Here is a 20,041-nt window from a genome sequence, read left to right on the forward strand (position 1 = left end):
TCAAGAAGACAAGCTGAGTAGGTGGGGCACAGATAGCATATTGTGCTGTACTGAGACTTAGTTTTCCTTGAAGCAGGAAGCTTCCATCTGTTGTCATTCACCACACCTTAAACTGGTTCCACCACTCATGCACTGTCACTTCACACAAGGGTCAGCACTAAGGCAGGAGACAGACCTGCCTTGGGCTGGTATGTTGTTAATCTATTCCAGGTTAGGAAGGGGAAGGTTTCCTGCAGTTGCTGACTCTCCTCCCAGGTCCCTCACCCATGATGCTTTGCTGCTTGTCCCAGTCTTGTTCCCCTCACTTGTACCTCTGGACTAGGAGTCTGGTCCTGGCAGTTCCAGTCTCAGTGACTTTAGTTCAAGACTGAGAACACTGGGGCCTTTTTAGGGTATTTTCCCAGCCCTGACTTGGGAAGCAGCTGAATCACCCAGGCTGACAATTTAAATGGCAGGCCCTGCCCTTCTCTTCTGGAAAATTCTGGTTAGGGCAATAGAAACATTTATGGGAAGGGGGGAAAGAGATATTTAATAATCCTGAGGGAGCTGTGTTTAATATGGCAAATTTCAACTAAGTATTCAGTAAGAAGCTGGTAGGGTCTGAGAAGGGGCAGCTGTAATAACAGACACTGTTACCAGACCTATTCCAGAAGCCTTACTCACAGAGCTGTAATGACATCAATTTGCTTAAAACATGCAAGTGTGGTGCCAGTGAATTTATAGCTTGTCTAGTTACCATGACGACTCAAAGTTCACCAATATATTATCTTCTATTTGTTGGCTTGGCTCTGCTGTTAGGTTTTGGGCTTTTTTCCTTGTTCCCACTGTGGTTCATGTAACTAGCATTTACTTTAGCCATTCCTAAATTAAGTTTAAAAAAGATGTGAGGAGAGGTGCAGGTCTTCATTGTAGTGCTAATTAATGTTTACTGAGAGTGGAATTAGACCCCATCTGCATTTACCTTCGGTATGTGACTGAAATAGGATTAACAGAGGAACAGGGAAACGGGTTTAGAGAATTTAACTGTAGGATTTTGGCTGTGCCTCCACTCTTAAAAGTTTGGAAGGAAATAAAAACCTTCACTGGGAGAGGCAGGCTGAGGCTTAAGCCTGTTCTGCCTGACCCTGTGGTACCTAAAGAGCAGGGCCAGCCTCCTCCCCAGCATCCTCCCAGCTCAGGAGAGCTGAGGGTGATGTGATCCGGCCAACTTGTGTCTCCTGTTGGCTGCTGTCAGAGATAGAAGCATAGAACAGAATCGTGGAATGGCTTGGAAGGGACCTTAAAGATCATCTAGTTCCCACCCCATGCCACAGGCAGATGACATTTGGCTCAGCAGACCCTGTGTTCTGACACAGTACCTTCTGTTGTTGACTTTGATGGGATTTTACAATGTGCTGAAGAACATAACCCACAGAGGCAGGGCTAAGTGAGCCCTGTGGAGCTCAGCAGGTGGGAATGATCCTTTACCTTTAAAAAAATCACTCCAGTGCAGTAGTGCAAACTCTTTGACACTTAGGGTTGCAACTTGCAGACAGTATCCATATGGTCTTCCTGGAACAGCCTTACAGCATGCTCCCCTCAAGTTCCAGGGCCTTAGGATGTGCTGTCCCTGTCCTCTTCCCTTGCCTGACCTTTCCCTGCAGTAAGTTGTTAAAGGCTCAAAAAAAGGCAGAACTCAAACAAGAAACGAAACTCAACCCCCACCTTCCTGCTTTTGTTCAGAGCCAAAAGCACAGAAGGAATCCTTTTCCTGCAAGAGACCAGGCCTGCTATTTTTCCTTACTTTGTTCTGTGCTGCTGCCTTCCTGTAGGATAGATTGGATTGGGAAACCATTGGTTCCCCCACACCATGAAAAGAACTCCAATCCCCCAGCAATAGGAGAGCAGTGACCTGTGCATTGCACCCTAAGGAAGTTACATTATGGCAGGGTTTGGAGGCTGCACTTGTGATAATCACTGTCACAGAAATAATTTGACATTATTTAGTGCATTTTTCCATCCTTGTCACACACAGCTTTAGCAGCACCTCACGTAAGTATAGGCAGGGGTCAGAGAAGAGACAGCTCAAAGATCACTGAAGATGTCACAGAGTCTTCTGCCACATTTATGGAGCTTCTTTCCACCTTGTTCCTCCAGGAGAAGGTATGACCTGGATTTTGGGGCAGGTCACCAAACCAGAGGAAAGCAGCTGTACTGGACCAGATCAAAGATCTGTTCAGCCAAATGTCATATCCCAGTGGCCACCAAAGGCAGGCACAAGAGGCTGAGAGCAGGTAAATAAGCTCTTTATTCCTTCTACTCACCCACACTACAGAGCTTATGAACTTCTGCTGCTGTGGTTTCCATGAACTTAGTATCCTTCAATGGATTCCTCTGATGGAAATGTCCAGTTTCCTCTTAAACTCATGTTGGCTTTTAGTACCCAAATGTCCTTTTAAGTTCAACTGTGTGTTGAGCTGCTTGCCACCACCTTAATTCCACTCCTGGTGTTAACAATCAGCTCACATTCATTACTTTTCACTCAGCCATGTGGTGTTTACCCTGGGTTTACATGTGGTACTATAAGCTCTTTCTGCAGCTCTTCCCAGACAGCTGTAGGCCCCTGAACAATGTTGTAGGATCAGCAAAACGTGTCACTGCAGTGATCAACAGGGTAACCCTTATGCCACATATCAAAAGAGCTTTCTTTTGTTTGGATGAACACTGTCAACCTGCAAAAGTGGGAATTCCTCACTGTCCACAAGGTCAGAAAGATATGGGATTTCCCAACGGCTTCAGTGTGAAAAAACCAAGTTGTAAAGCTCAAAGGGCATCAGGCCTCACAGCTCCTTCCAGGATGTTGAGAAAGCCAGGAATTAATTGGTAGTCAAGTTTGACACCCATTTCCTGAACACTTCTTAAACAACTAAATTTAGCCAATATTACATTGCCATCAGGGTTGCTTTTCCTTAGTATCACTTTAAGGGCTGCCTCACTCATGTCTCATCCTTGAAATGGGTGTTGTTAAATACACTGAAACACACAAAGTGTTCTGAGAAGAACCAGCTTGATTTTACCCAAAGGAGTGTTGTTAAAGCCTTCCCCAGCTGTGTTCCTGGAAAGCAATGTGCCAAAACCTGCAGCAGCAACAGGACAAACTTGGGTACTCAACAGTCTTTTAATGAAGGAATCAATCACCTGAGGAAGCACAGAACACAGGCTGTGACAAACACTGTGTTATGGTGCTTTCTGGTACAAATGCCACTTCCAGCATCAAGTGATGGGTGTGTTTCTGCCCCCAGGATGGGGCTTGCAAAGCCCTGGTGCCAAGTTCTGCCTCATCATACACCAAATCTGGTACATAGGCCACCACAGATCCACCACTCGGTCCCAAATGCCAGTGGGGTTTGTTGGTGCATCCATCACTCCCTTCAGTCAGAGCAGATGTTCAGAAAGGAAAGCCAATCTCTAAATCCCCCTGTTGTAGAACAGCTCTGTTTCTTCTGTAGATGACAGAATCTCTGGCTCAAGGTCTGCTCTCTTTATCTGCAATGGACAGGAGAAGGGAATCAACACCACCACAGCCTGGTAAACATATGTGAAGTATATGTTAAGCCCTGGTTACTGCATTGCACCTTGCACAAATTCAGTATCTGGGATTGGGGCTCTTTGTTTATTTGAGGGATTTTGTTGGTTTGGGGTTTGTTTTTTTTTTTGCTTCTCCAGCATTTTCTACATGTGCACACATAAGGGAAAAAATACCTTTTATTTATGAATAGTGACATTATCTCCACTTACTATAGAATCATGGAATCATTTAACATTGGAAAAGACCTTTAAGATCACCCAGTCCAGCCATAAATACATTTGGGTGACAGCCAGAAGAACTTCTGCTGTGGGCTGAGTAATTGGGAAGCCCAAAGGGAACCAACCAACCAACACTATCAGTACATCATTTCTCACAAGTCCTCTCATTTATGTTCTGTTTACCCTTACTGTTGTAAGAAATTAAGAAATCTTAAAAAAAAAATTTAACTGCCAGAAACTTTAGGCAAATAAAAGAAACCTGTGAAAATTGCAAGGCCCCAGTCTGTGATTTTCTGAGAATGTTCACACAGTGCTGATAAGAGGGAGGAAATAAATGCTTAAGGAACCCCAGGCTCCTCTTTCCCAGGGAACAGATTACACTTCCCATTTGAACAAGGCAGAGTGAACAGATTCACAGGTGAGTTAATTTACCTCTCCACTGAGTTCATACTGACTCTGCATGAAAGAAAAAATTCTCATCTACATCCTTCCTTTCTCCTGCAGGACTGAACAAAGTGCTGGAAGAGCCTTGGCTTAAATCTTCAAGACAGTCCTCCTGACCTTGCTTGCTTCAGACTGTTGTGAAAGTCTGTTAAATCTACATTGAAAAGTGTAAATATAAATAACACACAATGCAACTCAGAGCTAGAAGGTCCTGTGAGCCTCTGCCTAGTACATGGACCTTCTCAAGCAGCCTTTCCACTGCCCATTTTAGATGTACCACATCAATCCTGTGGATTTTTCCATACGTGGCCCTCAGGCTGCTGGCCATAGCTCTGGAAGGACTATTTAATACCACAATAATCCTAAATCAATTCCTATGAAAGGACTTACCTCCCCACACTGTGGGAACATACTGAGTGAGACTGGCACCATCCCTGCTAGGACTGATGTAATCAGAACCATTCTCACTGCAGCCAAAGCATGAGGATTTTTCACCAGTTTTGCTCTGTCCAAGACATTGAAAGAGTATGTCAGTTTGGGCTTGAAAAATAATCTGACAGTGACACAAAGAGCATTAGCCACTATTTTACTGGTTGAAATTGCACTGGAAGTAGTAATAACCTATGCTTCAGATCCTAAAGATGTTTCCTTACTTCACTTCCTATGTTCTTATTCCTAACTTCCTGTGCTTTCCCCTTGTTTTGTATTTGGCTGCAGCGTTTTCCAAACCCAGACTGTCAAAATTAAGAAATAAGCAAGACCAAAGTGAAGAAAAGGAGAGAAGGTGCATTAGTGCTTTGAAGTGTCTCAGTCCTTTGATTAAGAGTTTTCTTGCATTACCCTCTTTCCTTTCACATTTAGCTCCTGTGGGCAATCCTACTTTGCTTTGTGCAAAAATTTATTACCTGACATATATTTAAAATTTTATCTTACATCTCTATTAATGTCTTTTGCTAACAGGAGTCTCATAAGGTAAAAAAGGGGATAGGGAATCAATTCAGGCAATACCAAATTATATGCCATAGATGATCCCTACCTGCACTATTTACACCACAGAGATTATCCCTACCAAAAGCTCATGGCAGGCTAGGAATTTTCTCAGAAAGCATACAATGTATTCTTCTTAGAATACAGGGGTTTAAAATGTTGCAAAAGCAAGAAGTGTTCTACAACGTACGGAAAACATTTTGAAAGTTGAAATCCAGCTTTAGCTGGATCAAGTGCCACACTACCTCTTCAAAAATACAAATCTGAGCTACGTGCTGGGAACAACCTTGACACAGACACTGGGACTCAGACCAAGGTAGGGAATGTAGGTGCTGGGAAACAGCCTGTCAGGAGGGCACAAACATGTTCCCTGCATGGGAACAGAGAGGAAAACCTCACAGTCTGGCACAACCTCCTGCACACCCTCAAAGCACAGATGCAAACATAACCAGATTCACTTGCTGATCTAAAAGAACCACAGCAGCTGAGCAGAACTTCCCAGGCAATCCCTTCTACCAGGGCACACAGGAATACTGCAAACCCAAGGAAAAACTGAGCAGGCACCCCCAGCCCCTCTGCAGTGCCTCTTACCTTTGCACAAAGTGCACAAGCACTTCTGGCAGGAAGAATGTTGTCCCAAACAAGACTGCTCTGGACAGGGCTGTTTCCCTAACAGCCTTCAGGGAGAGAGAAACACAAATACTGTTAAAGCTCTCTGCAGCTTCAAACACTGCCTGCTTCTGGGAGCACCTTTTTATCTAATACCTTGGAGTTCCAAACAGCTGAATGGGGGATAAAAACATTTATTACAGGAATTCTTCCTTAAATGGAAACTAAGTGGCAAATACTCCACTTATGACTAAGAAATACCTTAAAAGGCAGGTAAAACTATTGGTGCCATAATGAGTTTTCTTGCTGTGATAATAATTTTGCTGAGACTTGCTTTTTTAAGTTATGCTGAACTTCACACAATTGGTTATACCTTCTGGGCATCCTAACTAGCCTGTGTCAAATCTGAAGTTCTCTCTCCAGCTGTCCACAAATCTTTATGGTCATGCAGTTGTTTCCTCCCCTCTGGAAAGCACCATAGAAAAGGAGGGTCACTGACAGCATCTAAAACGTGTCTCCTTGCTCTAATTCCTGTGCCAGACTGTAGTGGATGTTGATGAGCAAAGCAAGGAGCAAATACAGAGTCAGCAACTGCAGCCCAAAGATAAAATGCAGTATCACACTGTAGATCAGAGCATTCCCCTTAGGGAGGCACAGCTTTTATTCCCACTGTAGAAGGTGCACATGATGTGCACAGTACAGGGCTTTTCTCTGAGGTCTCCCATCAGAAGAAGGTCCAAGAGTCTTGTCTTCTTCTGAGGTGACCAGGGAAAGCAAAAGTGCCTGTGCCAGCATGACCGTGGCTCAACTCTGGCACTCAGTACATTGGTCTGGGAGGCTGCCAACCCTTGAAGACAAAAAGGTTGTGGAACCTGGTTCCAGAGACCTAGTCCATGCCTGCCCAAAGGTTCAGCACCTGATCTGGGATTCCTCATTTCAATATATCCAACTCTTCTCTACTCTCAGCATCACATTCCATTCTCAGCAGGGAATGGAAGCAAGCCCAGGGAGCCCTCCACCCCCTTACCTTCTCACCAGCATTCCGTGACACTCCTACAACCTTGCCATTCCTGTCCATCACTTCTATTCCATTCTCAAATTCTGGGCTTCTCACCACTGCTGCAGTAAATGCACTCATCAGACCTGCAGGGTTAAAGAGGACTTTGCTTTAAAAGATCCAAAAGGACTTTCTTGATAGTAACATTCATAACTATGTGCATTTTACATTTCCAGTTCAACTGTTCACAACTGAATAACCTGGTAGCTTAAGAGACTGCCCAGGAAAAATCTACTTGGGATCTTAGTCTTTGTTTCAGAAGCTTGAGCGAGATTGTAAGGCCCCAAGCCTAAAAGGTGCTTTGGAAAACTCTGGGTGGACATCTCATATAAGTCAGAACAGAGGAGATGACATGTTTCAATTTTCCCAATTTCCCCCCCCCCATGAAAGGCCAAAAATTTTTTTAATGCCAATAGAAACATAATAAATGACATCAAACAGTTAAACTTGCCCTGGTGCAGTTTCACCATGGCAGCTGAGCTGTCCCAGTAATGAACCGAGTCCCACTTCTTTGCAAGGTTAATGATATTCTGGTGTTACACCTCTCCCTTTCTGCACTCTCAGCAGTTTTGCAGCCCCAGCCTGAGTCAGGAACTCTGCCCCCTCTACCCAGGCCTGTGTCACACTCCGGTGTCACCACACCAGGTCATGGCAGTGCCAGTGCTACTGCCCTCCTGGCAGTCCCGATGATTTCAGGTGTATGTGCGAGCCAAAGAAACATTCGAAGTGCATCCCTGGGGATCTCTGGAGAAACAGTGGCATGTCATGTGTGCAAAGGTCACGAGGGGGCTCTGCAGCTCTGAAACTGAAACCAGCAAGACTCAAACGAGGTCAGCAACACTGTTCAGTGAGCATTAACCTGCACGGAAAGGAGGGGGCCCAGCAAAGGCAGCCAGAGAAGAAACAGCAAGACCACCCCTGTTCCAGGGCAAGATAACTCTACAGTCAGGTGGGCAAATGGCCCTCAGACCAGCTGCACAACGCACAGTTTCTTTCTACTCACCAAACAGAGGAGCAGGTAGAAGTTTTCTGACGATTAGTTGTGTCAATGGACTCTTCAACGTGTAACGATTCATGAAAACAAGAGGGAGAGCCTAAGGCACAGGGAGGAAACAGGACCTTTATTAAAAATGTGCAGCATTTCAGTATGTGCAACAGGTCAGGAAAATAAATCTGTGACTTAGTACATAGTTACCACCTATGAAAATAAACAAATGCCCTGGTTGAACATTCCGACAAAATACACACATGTTCTCTAGTTACTGAAGGTGCTTGTAATCACTCTTTAGATAAGAATACAACATATTATAATAAAAACAGCATTAAACATTATTATGTAGAGGACAGCAGCAGTGGGAACACAAAAAGAGAAAAAAGAAAACAGTTACCTCTGACTAATATTCTTTGGACATTTGTCCAACTGCCTCGTGTCGCATATTGCTCTCTCCCTCAAACAGGAAACCTGGCTTGCTTCTGTATTTTTCCTGATTCTCTGCAGTTTCAGCCCAATTCTATAATCCCATAATACAGTTGCAGAAAGTTTCATTTAGGAATGAATGGCCAGGACACCAGCTGCCCCTCAGAGCCTCCCTTGGAGGACAAAGGGAAGAACTCCCACCATCACCCAGGGCACAGCTGCCTCCCCAGACCTCTGTAACCCTGAGCTCTGCTGGCCCAACTGCTTTGCCCAGTGGACAGAGGTGAAAATCTTTCTACCAGAAGCAGGAACAGTTGCATTTTTCTGCCAGAAGGCTTATGAAAAATCACTGCTGCGTGTGGAGAGTGAGGGGGGGCATTACAGGGGCATCTACACTTGTGATGAGTGTCAGGAGGATACCAGAGTTCATTCTGATGTAGCAAACTCCAGAAACCACAAATTCCTATTCTGGCAGAGAGCACAGCCCTCAGCTACCTAACCCTCCTGGAAGGCCAATTTAGCTGCATCCAGTGCAGTATTTTCACAGCTATGCTGCTGCTGGGATCTGAGCAAACTCTACCCAATACAGATGCCTGCAGATTTCACCACATTTAGAGCAAGACAGATCTCTTCCACCACATCAAAAATCAACTACAACAACCCAGTGGCTTACTCTGTTTTTGTCAACCCTGGCCAGTTCCTCTCACCACCTGTTTGCTAAGCTTGCTGAGTAATAAAGAAAATGATATAAGAGAAAGCAGCAGAAGAAGCCAATCAAGATCTTGGCTGATAGATGATCAGAAAAAATTCTCGTTTGGAACAGTTCTGTGGCAGGACATCACAATAGAGCATCAGAGCATGATTCTGAAGGGCATCTGGCAGTGTGATTACCCCAGTGCCTGCTCCTTCTCAGGAGAGCTTATTAGGAAAGCAATCATTGAGCAAATACATACCCCAACACAGGCTGCATAGGAGATGGCTCCCAAGCCAGAGAACATCTGCTTTTGGTGAAGTGAGTACTCCTAAGGAGGGCAGAAAAAACACACTGCATAAGTACATCTGCAAAACACTTGTAAATCAAGTTCCAAACCAAAAATTGACACATACTTCAGCCTTTGGGGTTCCATTTCCATTCAACAGGGTGAATGCTGTGGTATATGTGTGAAACACGAACTGCAGAAACAAGAGATTATAAAGAAAAATGAATTCAGCACTGAGACCAGAAGACTCATAAAAGTAAAAAGAAAGAGGCAATTACCTGGAAAACGAAAGTTGACTTTGCCTCACGCTGAAGAGATGAAAAAATGACCTAAGAGGAAAACGCCACAAGAAAATTAGGTTTGATGAATGCAGAAGTTTTTGGTGCAGAAGCACCAAGGGAACTGCTGTGGTACCATTGGCAGCAGTGTCTAAGGCTTCAGTCAGTGCCCAAAGGCATTTGCTTTGATTCTAGGCAATGTTTTCTTGTTACAGTGGTGACATGCTCACTTTTTCTGTCTAATATAAAACACAGAAACCTATATAAAACACAGAGAGACAGTTGTTAAAACACTATGTGTAAGAATATTTGAGCAAGATGCCTTCTTACCCAAAATAAAAAATGTATTTGTAGCCATGAAGCTTAAATAGATGCAAATAAAATAACTCAGGTAATAAAAGTGTAGTTAAAAAACAGAATGACAAAGGGTCAGCTTGGTTTTGGTGGGACTATAAATACTAGACCTAACTGCTCTAAGAGCAAAGATTTTAGCAGTTACTTGCCAACTCCTTCTCAAATTCAGACAGTGAATAAGAATTCAGTTTTAATAAACTACAGCCTTTCTTGAGTTCTGACCTACCAAGCTCAAGGTGTGGAGCACTCAGAGAGTCAATCAAGATAAAGCAAATATTGAATAACAGGAAAGCAGAGAATCTCCAAAGCCTCAGAGGAGCATCAGCAATTCATTTAATATTAGTGGATCAACTGTCTTTATTATTAGTACCACCACTGAATCCAACCATACCTATGAAGGAGCATTAAGCTGTAAACATCATAAAGAAGTATTTCTGTTAATTTTATTACTGCTCTTAATGAATTTATCAGCCATGAATACTTTCATTATACTTCCTAGCAGCAGCATGTAAGTTCCTGCTGTAATCTCTACATGGACTGATGTATCTCAGTATCTATATCATTGTCCAAACCCAAAGACATCTGAATGAATAAACATGCATATCACTCCAGCTACAAGTTTTATGAAACAAAATGGTGCAATTTTTGAGCACAGCAACAGGAGTTTATTTTTATATCTTTGGTAATTTATTGACAACACCATTTCCTACTTGCAAATGCACGAGCTGCATAAGAAAAAACTCGTATTCTGGGCCTGAAACACAGAAACACGAGGCACCAAGTCCTTCCTACTGCAGTTCCAGATTTTTGAGTTTAAACAGACCAAAACTAGGCCTTTCCCTCGATGCTGAATGGTTTCACCTTGCATCAGGTGAACAATCTCTTGGAATGCTGCTGAAGGAAGGCAGCTCACAGGTTTGGACAAGGAGGATTCTTTAAGGGCTCAATTTCCAGGTTACTCAGCACTTCTCATAAAACAGATGTATTTTAAACAGCTTGTCCTGAAAGTACAGTGAAGCAGCCCAAAACCTTCCACTCCCTCCCTCCAACCCCTGGCTATGGAAAAATATAAGCCTTGCCAGATGCACACTGGCCTCTGTCATGGTTACTCACCCACGGAAGAGCTACGGGCACGAAAGCTGAAAATTAAAAAAAAAAAAAACAAAGGAAACTTTATTTCAGTAAAAATAACTGCTGTGAGTCTAGATGGATGGTCTTGAGCAGAACATTCCCCTAACTTCCCTCTCTAGTTTCAGTTCCAAGTAAAACCCTGCCCACAAACCCAAGCATCAGCATGAACTTCAGTCCTAACCTTTGTCTCTCATTCAAGAAGCCCCAACACCTGCTCACAGCTTACAGCCAAAAGGAGCCCCCAGGAACTCCACTTCCATGGCTACTTGGAAACTAAAGAACTGAACAGAAGTTCAACTTTCTGCTCAGAGAGAGAGAGAGGTGGCCACAAAGGCTGCCCCAGCTGTGAGAGGTTATAGGAGATAATGAGTAAATAGCCTAAGTATGGTTGTATCTGATTAACAACCTGTGCTGCCTTGGCTCCCTAAACAACACCCCAAGCACATTTGATCTGCCCCCACAGCAAGTAAAGTCATCAAGCAGCCACATCCATCAAGGGAAAACCTACTTTATAGTACACTGTTATGTGTGGAGGGGTTTGGGAACTCATTCCTGACAAGAAACAGAGACTGGTCAGACCATTTCCATCTAGATGGGCAGATAAATCATGAGAAAAATTCCTCAAGAGGAACACAGGAATAAATAAATCTTCCACAGATATGACAAAAGTCTACAAGTCTACTTGCTCTTCTATATGGAGAAGAGTATCTCTGTAGCATCACAGCAGCTATTTACTACAAGCTATTCCCCCTTGAAGCTTCAGTCACATACACAAAACTTCATTTAAGGGAATTTACCTGGAGGTCTAAACAAAACAGGAATTATGTCGTTGGTATCAGGATGTACACTGGACTTCAAAAAAAAAAAAAAGGCAAATTAGAACACCTTTGCCATACTTGAATAAGGAAAAAAAAAATTTTCTAAATATTTTGTAAACTTACCAGGCTTAGCAAGAAGGCTTGTCTTGTCTAAACAATTTGAAAATTCGGTTAATAATCAAATTTTAGAAGAGACTGCATAAAAACTTCTTTCTACATTTATTATATCTCTTTTTCTAATAACTTGCTTTTATATGAAGTGCTGTACCTTGGTACATTTAATTATTTTTTACCTAAAATTTCTCTCCATATACTCCTTGTTGAACATAAGATACTCACACCCTGTGTGCTGTGTGACAGCACCAAAGCACACACTATGGTAGAACAGAAGGTTAATTTTAAAAACTTTAACTAATAGGTATTTTAAAACAAAACCCAATTTAAATATGGCTAAAACCCTAAGCATTTATGTTAAGACTTTAACTGCACTCCAAAATACCTGATTATTGTCTATGGGCTCACTTAGGGTCTTCTCCTTCATCTGTAGTAATAACCTGGCTCTTTTTATTTCATCCTGCATTTGAGAGAAAAATCAGAACAAACAAAAAATACCTCAGGTTTCAATATTCTGAAGTGCACTGTATCAGTTTGAAACCGCTCCCCCTTGTCCAATCACTCCGTGCCCTTGTCCAAAGTCCCGCTCCAGTTGCCCCGCAGCCCCTCCAGGCACCGAACATCCCCTTTCCCGACACATTTCCCACACTTCACCTGCCCTCAGCAGGCTCCGCAGTGACGCGGTTGGCCGGCCCAGCACAGCGCGCTCCGCCGGGTCGGTCCCTCATGCCCAGCACGTTCCGGGCCCCCGCTACTCACCGAGGACTTCAGGAGCAGCAGGGGATCCAACACATCCAACCAGAGGAGAAACCTCTGGAAGAAAGACTGAGGGAGACACGGTCGGGAAAGACAAGGCGTTGTTTAGAGACAGCCCGGCCCCTCCATCCCCCCCGTCCCTGACCCGTGCCCCCGTTCCCGACCTGTCCCTCGGCCCTCCACAGCCGCAAGTTGGCGTCCATGGAGCCGCCGCACCGGAAGGGGGCGGCCGGGCCGGTCCGCCCGCTGCACGCTCCGCCCGGGCACGGAGCCGCGATCCCCGCGCCCGGCCGGGCCCCGAGCGGGGCCGGGGAAGGATGGATCGCCTTTTCCCAGTCCAGCGGTTTCCCCTGGCAAGGCAGAGCCAAGGCGCAGCGCTGCAGGGAAAGCGCCCCGCGTCCTCCGCGATGCGCTGGGGTGAGCGAGGCAGCGGGAGGACACGGCCAGGCGAAACCGGCGTGTGGCTGCCCCGCGGTCTCGCAGGCACAAACCGGCCCCCGGCACCTCCAGGGCTGGATTTGGGTCCCTGGACTCTGCACGGAGTTAATTACAGATACTGGAGAGCCAGAATCACAGAATCAATTGATTGGAAAAGGTTGGAAAAGACCTCTGAGATCATCCAGTCCAACCCATGACCCAACACCACCTTGTCACCCAGACCATGGCAATGAGGGCCACGTCCAGTCTTCCTGGGCAGCCCATTCCAATGTCTAATTTCTGTGGAGAAATTCCTCCTCATGTGCAACCTAAACCTCCCCAGGTGCAGCTTGAGGCCGTTTCCTCTTGTCCTGTCCCTTGTTCCCTGGGAGCAGAGCCAGACCCCCACCTGGCTAAACCCTCCTGTCAGGGAGTTGTAGAGAGCAAAAAAGCCTCCCCTGAGCCTCCTTTTATCCCGACTAAACGCCCCCAGCTCCCTCAGCTTCTCATCATGGGACTCGTGCTCCAGACCCTTCACCAGCTCCACTGCCCTTCTGTGGATTTGCTCCAGCTCCTCAATGTCCTTCCTGCACTTAGGGGCCCAAAAGTGGGCACAGCACTTGAGGTGCAACGAGTATCAGGTTTATTGGAAAAATTACATGGTTACATTTTACCAAACAACCAAACACTAGGATTGAAAACAGATTTGCCTTGGAGCATCACCAGGAACTGCACCACATCATTTTCCCATCCTTTGTCACATTGCAGCATCAATATCCATTACAAAACTAACTTAGGACAAAACCCCTTGGCCAAGGTGGTTCCCTTGTGCTTCTTTGCTCAAAAGGATAAAGATGAAAAGCAGACACCCACTGAGCCTGGTACTGATTTATCCAGCCCTCCAGCAGCACACCTACTACTGACTGTCTATGGCCTGCTCCCCACAGGCAGCTGTGAATTGCTGGCTGTGAACAAACAGCAATACAGGAGAGTTCCTAAGGCAATGCAACGCATTCAAAATAGAGAAACAGGACTCTTAGGGGGGAAAGTGAAAGAAAAGCGAAGCAACACACCTGCTGCTAGTCAGTGTTAAGATTATTTTATTATAGCTAGAGATAGGCTACATTGGTTTCAAGCAATATAAGAGTCAAGCAAATTCAAATGAGAGGAGTTGCCATTAAGCTCCAATAAGGACACTATGGGGTTTCAAGTTTTTACCATCTCCCAAACAAATGAAAGTTCTTCATGCTTCCTGTGTAGCTGCACAGCATTTTTTACTATATGCAGGATTAAAATGGCATATATTTACATTCATGTTTTAGTGCATTTATACACAAACCCAATGATTTAGTACCTTGTTACATTCATCTCCTTCTCTGCAAAATTCATTAAAAACAAACCATGCATCAAAATTTTATCTTCTGTTTTGTCCATATTGTTTCAAACCCTTGTTACAGAACTTAACGTCATGTGAGAAAAGGAAATGCAGGACACTTTCTGGTCCAAAGCTAGATAAGGAAAGAGGAAAAGCCAGTGTAAGGTAACTGTACTTTGTGTATTCATCACATTGAGGAAGATGACTAGTGGTCACAGAAATTCATGAAGCTGAAGCTGCAAAGTGGGGGGAGAGCCTTAGTTTTTACCCTTCTGTTTAAAGCAAGACAAGGGAGTCAGTAGATATTTCAGCATTTAATTTCTTCATAAACATGAGAAAATAAGAACTTTTATTTTTAATTTTTACAATCACAGCTGCTTTCCTAATGTCTTCAGTTTATGGTAACTAAGAGCTTTGTCCACATATTTAAGTGCTTATGTATGCACCTTCTCAAAATATTCTTTAGAACCTTCTGGGCTTGGTTTGATCTGGAAAGAAAAGAAAACTTAATTATTATTTGCTACAGAGAAGATTAAAAAAATCACAGACTTGACACTTCACCCAAGAAAATCCATGCATATTTTACAAAAAATAATAGGCTGTTTCTGCATTTGGTTGAAAGATGAAAGCCTAAATGATATACAAGCTGCTATTTGAAAATTTAAAGTAAATAACACATTTTTCCAGTTGAATTACAAGGCATTAAATCAGTAAAAAATCTGACGTCAGCGGAGAGTGCAAGTCAAATTTAGAGTTTTAAATACAATTTGCATCTCCTAAACGGAAACCAGTGATTTTCATCGCCGAAATCCCACATTTAGTACCGTGCAGGCAGACTGAACCTCAAGTTTAGCCACAGACTGAGTGAAGCCCCCGTGCTGCAGCAGCTCCCAGCCCTGCAGACATGCACACAGGGGCCAGTGTCAGTGTTCAGAGCAGGGGGATTCAGCAGGCACTTACCGTCGGGGAGTCTGGAGTCCAGTTTGCCGGGCAAACCTCTCCGTGCGTTTCCACGAACTGGAATGCCTTCACCAGCCGCAGGGTCTCCTCCACGCTGCGCCCCACGGGCAGGTCGTTGATGCTCAGGTGCTTGACGACCCCGTTGGGATCAATGATGAAGAGACCTCTGCAATCGAGCGGGAATTTAGGGAACGCGAGGCACATCCCGAGCCCGAGTACAAGCAAACGGATGGGCTATTCCAGCAAGGTGGTTATTCCTAGGTATCACTTAAGAGCAGCAATACAGCATTTGGTATCTTGTTTGTCAGTGACCAACAGCCAGGAACCAGCCAACTGCTGTGGTACTGTGAAATCACAAAGTATGCATAAAGACCACTCAATCGAGACAGATGTACAGCAAAGGCAGAACTCGTAACTCCACCTGTACTTCAAAACTGGTACCTGGCATCCTTCCCATGTCTTTCTGATCAAATCTGAAGGTGTTCAGCAAAGAGCTGATTATGCATTAAGCTACTAAATTAAATCCTGTTGCATATAAGCACTTGTGAAAACCAAAGTCCCAATCTTACCATACTATTTAACTTAATAGGTCAGCAAACAAATGTCAGGAGTTCCTGATCCAAAGATGGAATCAGGAACTGAAAGTCCCCAGAAGACTGCTACCTAACCCATTGTTTCTTGGGGACTACTATTGAAAAAACTTTAAGAAACTGCTTTTCTGTGCTACTCTTGTTTTCCTTAGAGCCATGGAGTTCTCCCCCTCTCTCAGAACTGTCTTTCCCCTGCATGCACTGTCAGAGAGGCTGAAACCACTCTGAGCTTCATGGCCATAATGGCCACATGCCCTTTTCCTAGGGAGGGCTCCAGCAGCTCTGCAGCAAAAGTGACATCTGTGGGTCTTCATTTGATCCTTGTGCTGTTTCCCACACAGGAGGGGACTGGGCAGCTTTCCTTGGTTTAGACTGGGCTGCGTCATAACAGAGTTCTTGGAACTCATGCCTTACCTTAGTGCTATGCCAGGTCCTTCTAGCAGCACTCCATAGTCACGGGAGATTTGTTTGGTGAGGTCTGACAGAACTGGAATATTCATTTTGCCCAGACCGCCGCTCTGGAGGAGAGTAAGATTCCATTTGGTTACACAACACTTGGATACTCTTTAGGGTAAACTCACTCAAAACACAATCATTCCATTTGCTCCATGAAAGGAACCAGGAGCGTGTGTTGTTGTTTGGGTTTGGTTTGTTTGTTTTAAAGTAGTCAGAAACATTTGGTTTCTTTGCAACATGAAAACCTGTTTCGCACTGAGCATTTTAGAGCTGAATATTTTGGTGGTAAAAGGCAACCAATGGCAACAGACACAAATTTTCAGAAAAATTTCCATTGTACTCTAATCAGAAGCTTTCAATACAAAAATTTCTACTGCATATTTAAATGTTCAGAATTAAATAAGATGAATATGGTGGGGAGGGAAGGGAAAAGTGCATATTGTGAACAAACATATGTTGAAGCACAAGTCTTTGGGCACAGGTTTTACAAGGAATGGCTGAAGGAGCTGGGGCTGTTTATCCTGGAGAAAAGGAAACTCAGGGGGACCCTGTCACTCCTTAAAATTCCCTGACAGGAGACTGTAGTGAGGTGGGGGCCAGTTTCTTCTCCCAGGTAGCAAGTGACAGGACAAGAGGAAATGGCCTCAAGTTGCACTAAGGGAGATTCAGATTGGATATTAGGAAAAATTTCTTCCCAGACAGGGTTGTCAAGCATTGGAACAGACTGCCCAGGGCAGTGGTGGAGTCACCACCCCTGGAAGTGTTCAAAATCCATGAGGATGTGGCACTTGAGCACATGGTTAGTGGTGAACATGGTGGTGGTGCAAGGTTGATGGCTGGACTTTATAATCCTAGAAGTTTATTCCAACCTTAACGATTTTATGATTCTAAGTACACATGCTTGGTATGTCAGAGTTCTGCTGCTCTATTCAGTGCATGCAATTTTTTTCTTCTCCTCCCACAAATCAATTTAAATACTATTTGGAGAGTCAAACAAGATTTCTTTCAGTTTTGCTACATACTGGAACTGCAAGAGAAATAAGCTCTCTAACCTTGAAACAAGGCTGGAGTTTGTTAGCTTTGCTATTCCTGGCATCCCCAGTGAATCACTCTGTAATCTCAGTCACTCAGACCCTGATCCTGAAAACACTTGTCTGCAACAGAGTTCTCACAGGCAGAGCTTTGAGCACAGATGTCAGAGAAACCAAGGCCTCAGCTTCTCTGGGTGTCAGCTTCCCTTCAGCACCCTCATGGAATTCCTTCCCCCCTGTGCAGGGTGTTTTGCTACACATGCACTGAGCAGCACGGCCGGCACACACTGAGCAGCTTTCCAATAAACCCATGAAGTCAGTCCACACAACCACATTTTAGAGCTTCGAACAAAGCATTCAGAAAATAAACATTCTCGATAGGCTCAGCCAAGCTGTATTAAATCCAGCAAACTTTCCTGGCCCCCCTGCATGTCACAGCAGCACCTGAAGGCACCCAGCCTGTGAGCACTCCTGCACACTGCTGCCCACACGGGTCGTGGCTGATGGCACAGCCTGCACCTTCCTGTGACACTTCTGATTCTCTGCAACCAACTCAGCTGGTGAGGTCCTTTATGCAATTAAGAGCATGTATTTCATATACATCTGAAAGAGGCTTCTCTCCAGTTCAAGGCTGTTTTATCACTTTCTTTCCCTGATGAAAGCCAAAACCCTCCATTTACACTGCAAGAGCAGAACCCTTTCAGCAGGTGAGAGTTAATAATACAAGTGCTCCAATAAACTGGTGGTTCTTCTGCTTCCCTTCTGAAGCCACCACTGTTAGGTACTGCATAACAATAACAACTAGACAGCTGCTGTTCATTTTCTGGGATAGTTTCTGTGCACTATCAGCTGTAACAGACACCTTAGGGCTGTGACATGTACACTGAGCATTTGTTTTTTGAGATAAATGTACAAGAACAAGCATTACTATCAACAGAGCAAAACATGTTAAAAAAAACCAAGTAATTAAGAAAAAGAGAAAGAAAACAAAGATTGATGTCAGAATTATGTCAATAAATGTAGAAGTTAATCACATACCACTTTAGGCAGTCTATTAAAAAATCAGTGTTGGCACAATTATTTATTCAATTCCTCTGGAGCTCTTGTGAAAAGAAACCAAACCAACAGAAAAAGCCTGAGACAGATGGTTGATTCATACCTTTCGTGGTGTATTTATCCAGGCCAGATGACAAAAATGAGAGTCCACCGAAACTGCCACCACTTCACAGTTCACATCACGAAATTCATTTGCTTTGTTGCTGAAAGCCACGATTTCCGTGGGGCAGACAAAGGTGCTGGGTGGGAGGAGAGATCAGGCTGTAAATGGTTCTACAATCCTTTCCGGGAATTTTTTAGAAAAGACTCTCATGTCTGTTTCTAGGCACTAACGCAGCAGAGCGTTTTCTGTAGCCCGGTAATTTTAACCATGTTTCCTGTTCAAGATTAGTTTCAGTCTCAAAGCAACACTCATAGCTGTGGAGCTGGCGTGCCAGTTTCCATAACAGATTCTTTGCAAAGATGGAGAAACTGCCTCTGCTAGGCACTCCCTAAACAGAGAGATTCTGGAAACTATAGCAGGAAGAACTGCGGGTTAAACCCTCCCCCGTGTGCCTACCAGGATGCTCTTCGAGATTTAAGTCTTCTGACAGACTTAACTCCATCGGGTCACATTTTGCCTCGCAGCCATGAAGCTGCAGTTCTGCTGCTGTCGAAAGGAGAGTCTCCAAGGCAGCCCCAAATGCCCTCAAATCAAACACCCTCACCCCCGGGGTCTGACCGTAAGAGGAACCACATCCACCTCCTGAGGCAGTCCCTGCAGGCAGAAGATGCTCTCCTGCCACCATATCCACTGCTTTAACACACAGTGGCCATTTGTCCCCAGTCTAATCACCCACGCTCTAGAAACAGGCACATCTGCCTCGCAAGACCGGCCCAAATCGGGTAAAACCAGCGACGACCCGCCGCGCCTGCGATGACCTTCAGCAGGGCGGGAGGCCCACCGGGACGGGGAGAAACCCGCACACTCACAAGTCCAGCGGGTAGAAGAAGAGAACCAGGTATTTCCCCTTGAAATCATCCAGGCTCAGCTCCTTGAACTCTCCGTTCACCACGGCCGTTCCCTTGAAGAACGGGGCGTGCTGTGTCACGGCGGGGCCGAGCCGCGCGGCGCCTGCGGGGCAGAGCAGGGAGCTGGGGCTGGGGCCGGGCCCGGCAGCGCCGCGGGGCGCGCCCGCCGCTCAGCCCGCAGCACTTACCGGCGCTCAGGGCGCGGCGGGCGCAGGGCGGGGGCAGCGCCGGCACCCTCCTCCCGGCGGCGGCGGCAGCGACGGGCACCTGCGGGGGACAGGGGTCAGAGCCGGGCCGGGCCGCGCCGGGCAGGGCCCGCGGGCGGGCGGGCACTCACCGCGGCCCGCAGGAGCCTCCCCAGCGCGGCGGCCATGTCGAGCGGCGGGCGGGACGGAGGGACTGGCACGATGGAGG

At 45.3% G+C, this 20,041-nt stretch overlaps 2 protein-coding genes across 2 annotated transcripts; both read right to left on the minus strand.

The window, feature by feature from the left end:
- Positions 1–3,142: 3,142 nt before the first annotated feature.
- On the minus strand, positions 3,143–12,986 carry SFXN4 (sideroflexin 4). The gene is made up of 14 exons (XM_032695302.1): positions 12,896–12,986; positions 12,735–12,800; positions 12,361–12,435; positions 11,985–12,011; positions 11,841–11,895; positions 11,026–11,051; positions 9,559–9,609; positions 9,408–9,473; positions 9,254–9,322; positions 7,887–7,977; positions 6,854–6,969; positions 5,809–5,894; positions 4,621–4,735; positions 3,143–3,525 (listed from the first exon to the last, which is right to left on the minus strand). The coding sequence occupies exons 1-14, from the start codon at positions 12,932–12,934 to the stop codon at positions 3,448–3,450; spliced, it is 960 nt and encodes a 319-aa protein (XP_032551193.1). The 5' UTR covers positions 12,935–12,986; the 3' UTR covers positions 3,143–3,447.
- Positions 12,987–14,225: 1,239 nt separating this feature from the next.
- Positions 14,226–20,015, minus strand: PRDX3 (peroxiredoxin 3). The gene is made up of 7 exons (XM_032695179.1): positions 19,965–20,015; positions 19,816–19,894; positions 19,589–19,730; positions 18,720–18,855; positions 16,488–16,591; positions 15,484–15,649; positions 14,226–15,011 (listed from the first exon to the last, which is right to left on the minus strand). The coding sequence occupies exons 1-7, from the start codon at positions 19,998–20,000 to the stop codon at positions 14,958–14,960; spliced, it is 717 nt and encodes a 238-aa protein (XP_032551070.1). The 5' UTR covers positions 20,001–20,015; the 3' UTR covers positions 14,226–14,957.
- Between the last annotated feature and the right edge of the window lie 26 nt (positions 20,016–20,041).

The sequence above is a fragment of the Chiroxiphia lanceolata genome, chromosome 8 (genome assembly GCF_009829145.1).
Source record: "Chiroxiphia lanceolata isolate bChiLan1 chromosome 8, bChiLan1.pri, whole genome shotgun sequence".
NCBI classification, from domain to species: Eukaryota; Metazoa; Chordata; class Aves; order Passeriformes; family Pipridae; genus Chiroxiphia; species Chiroxiphia lanceolata.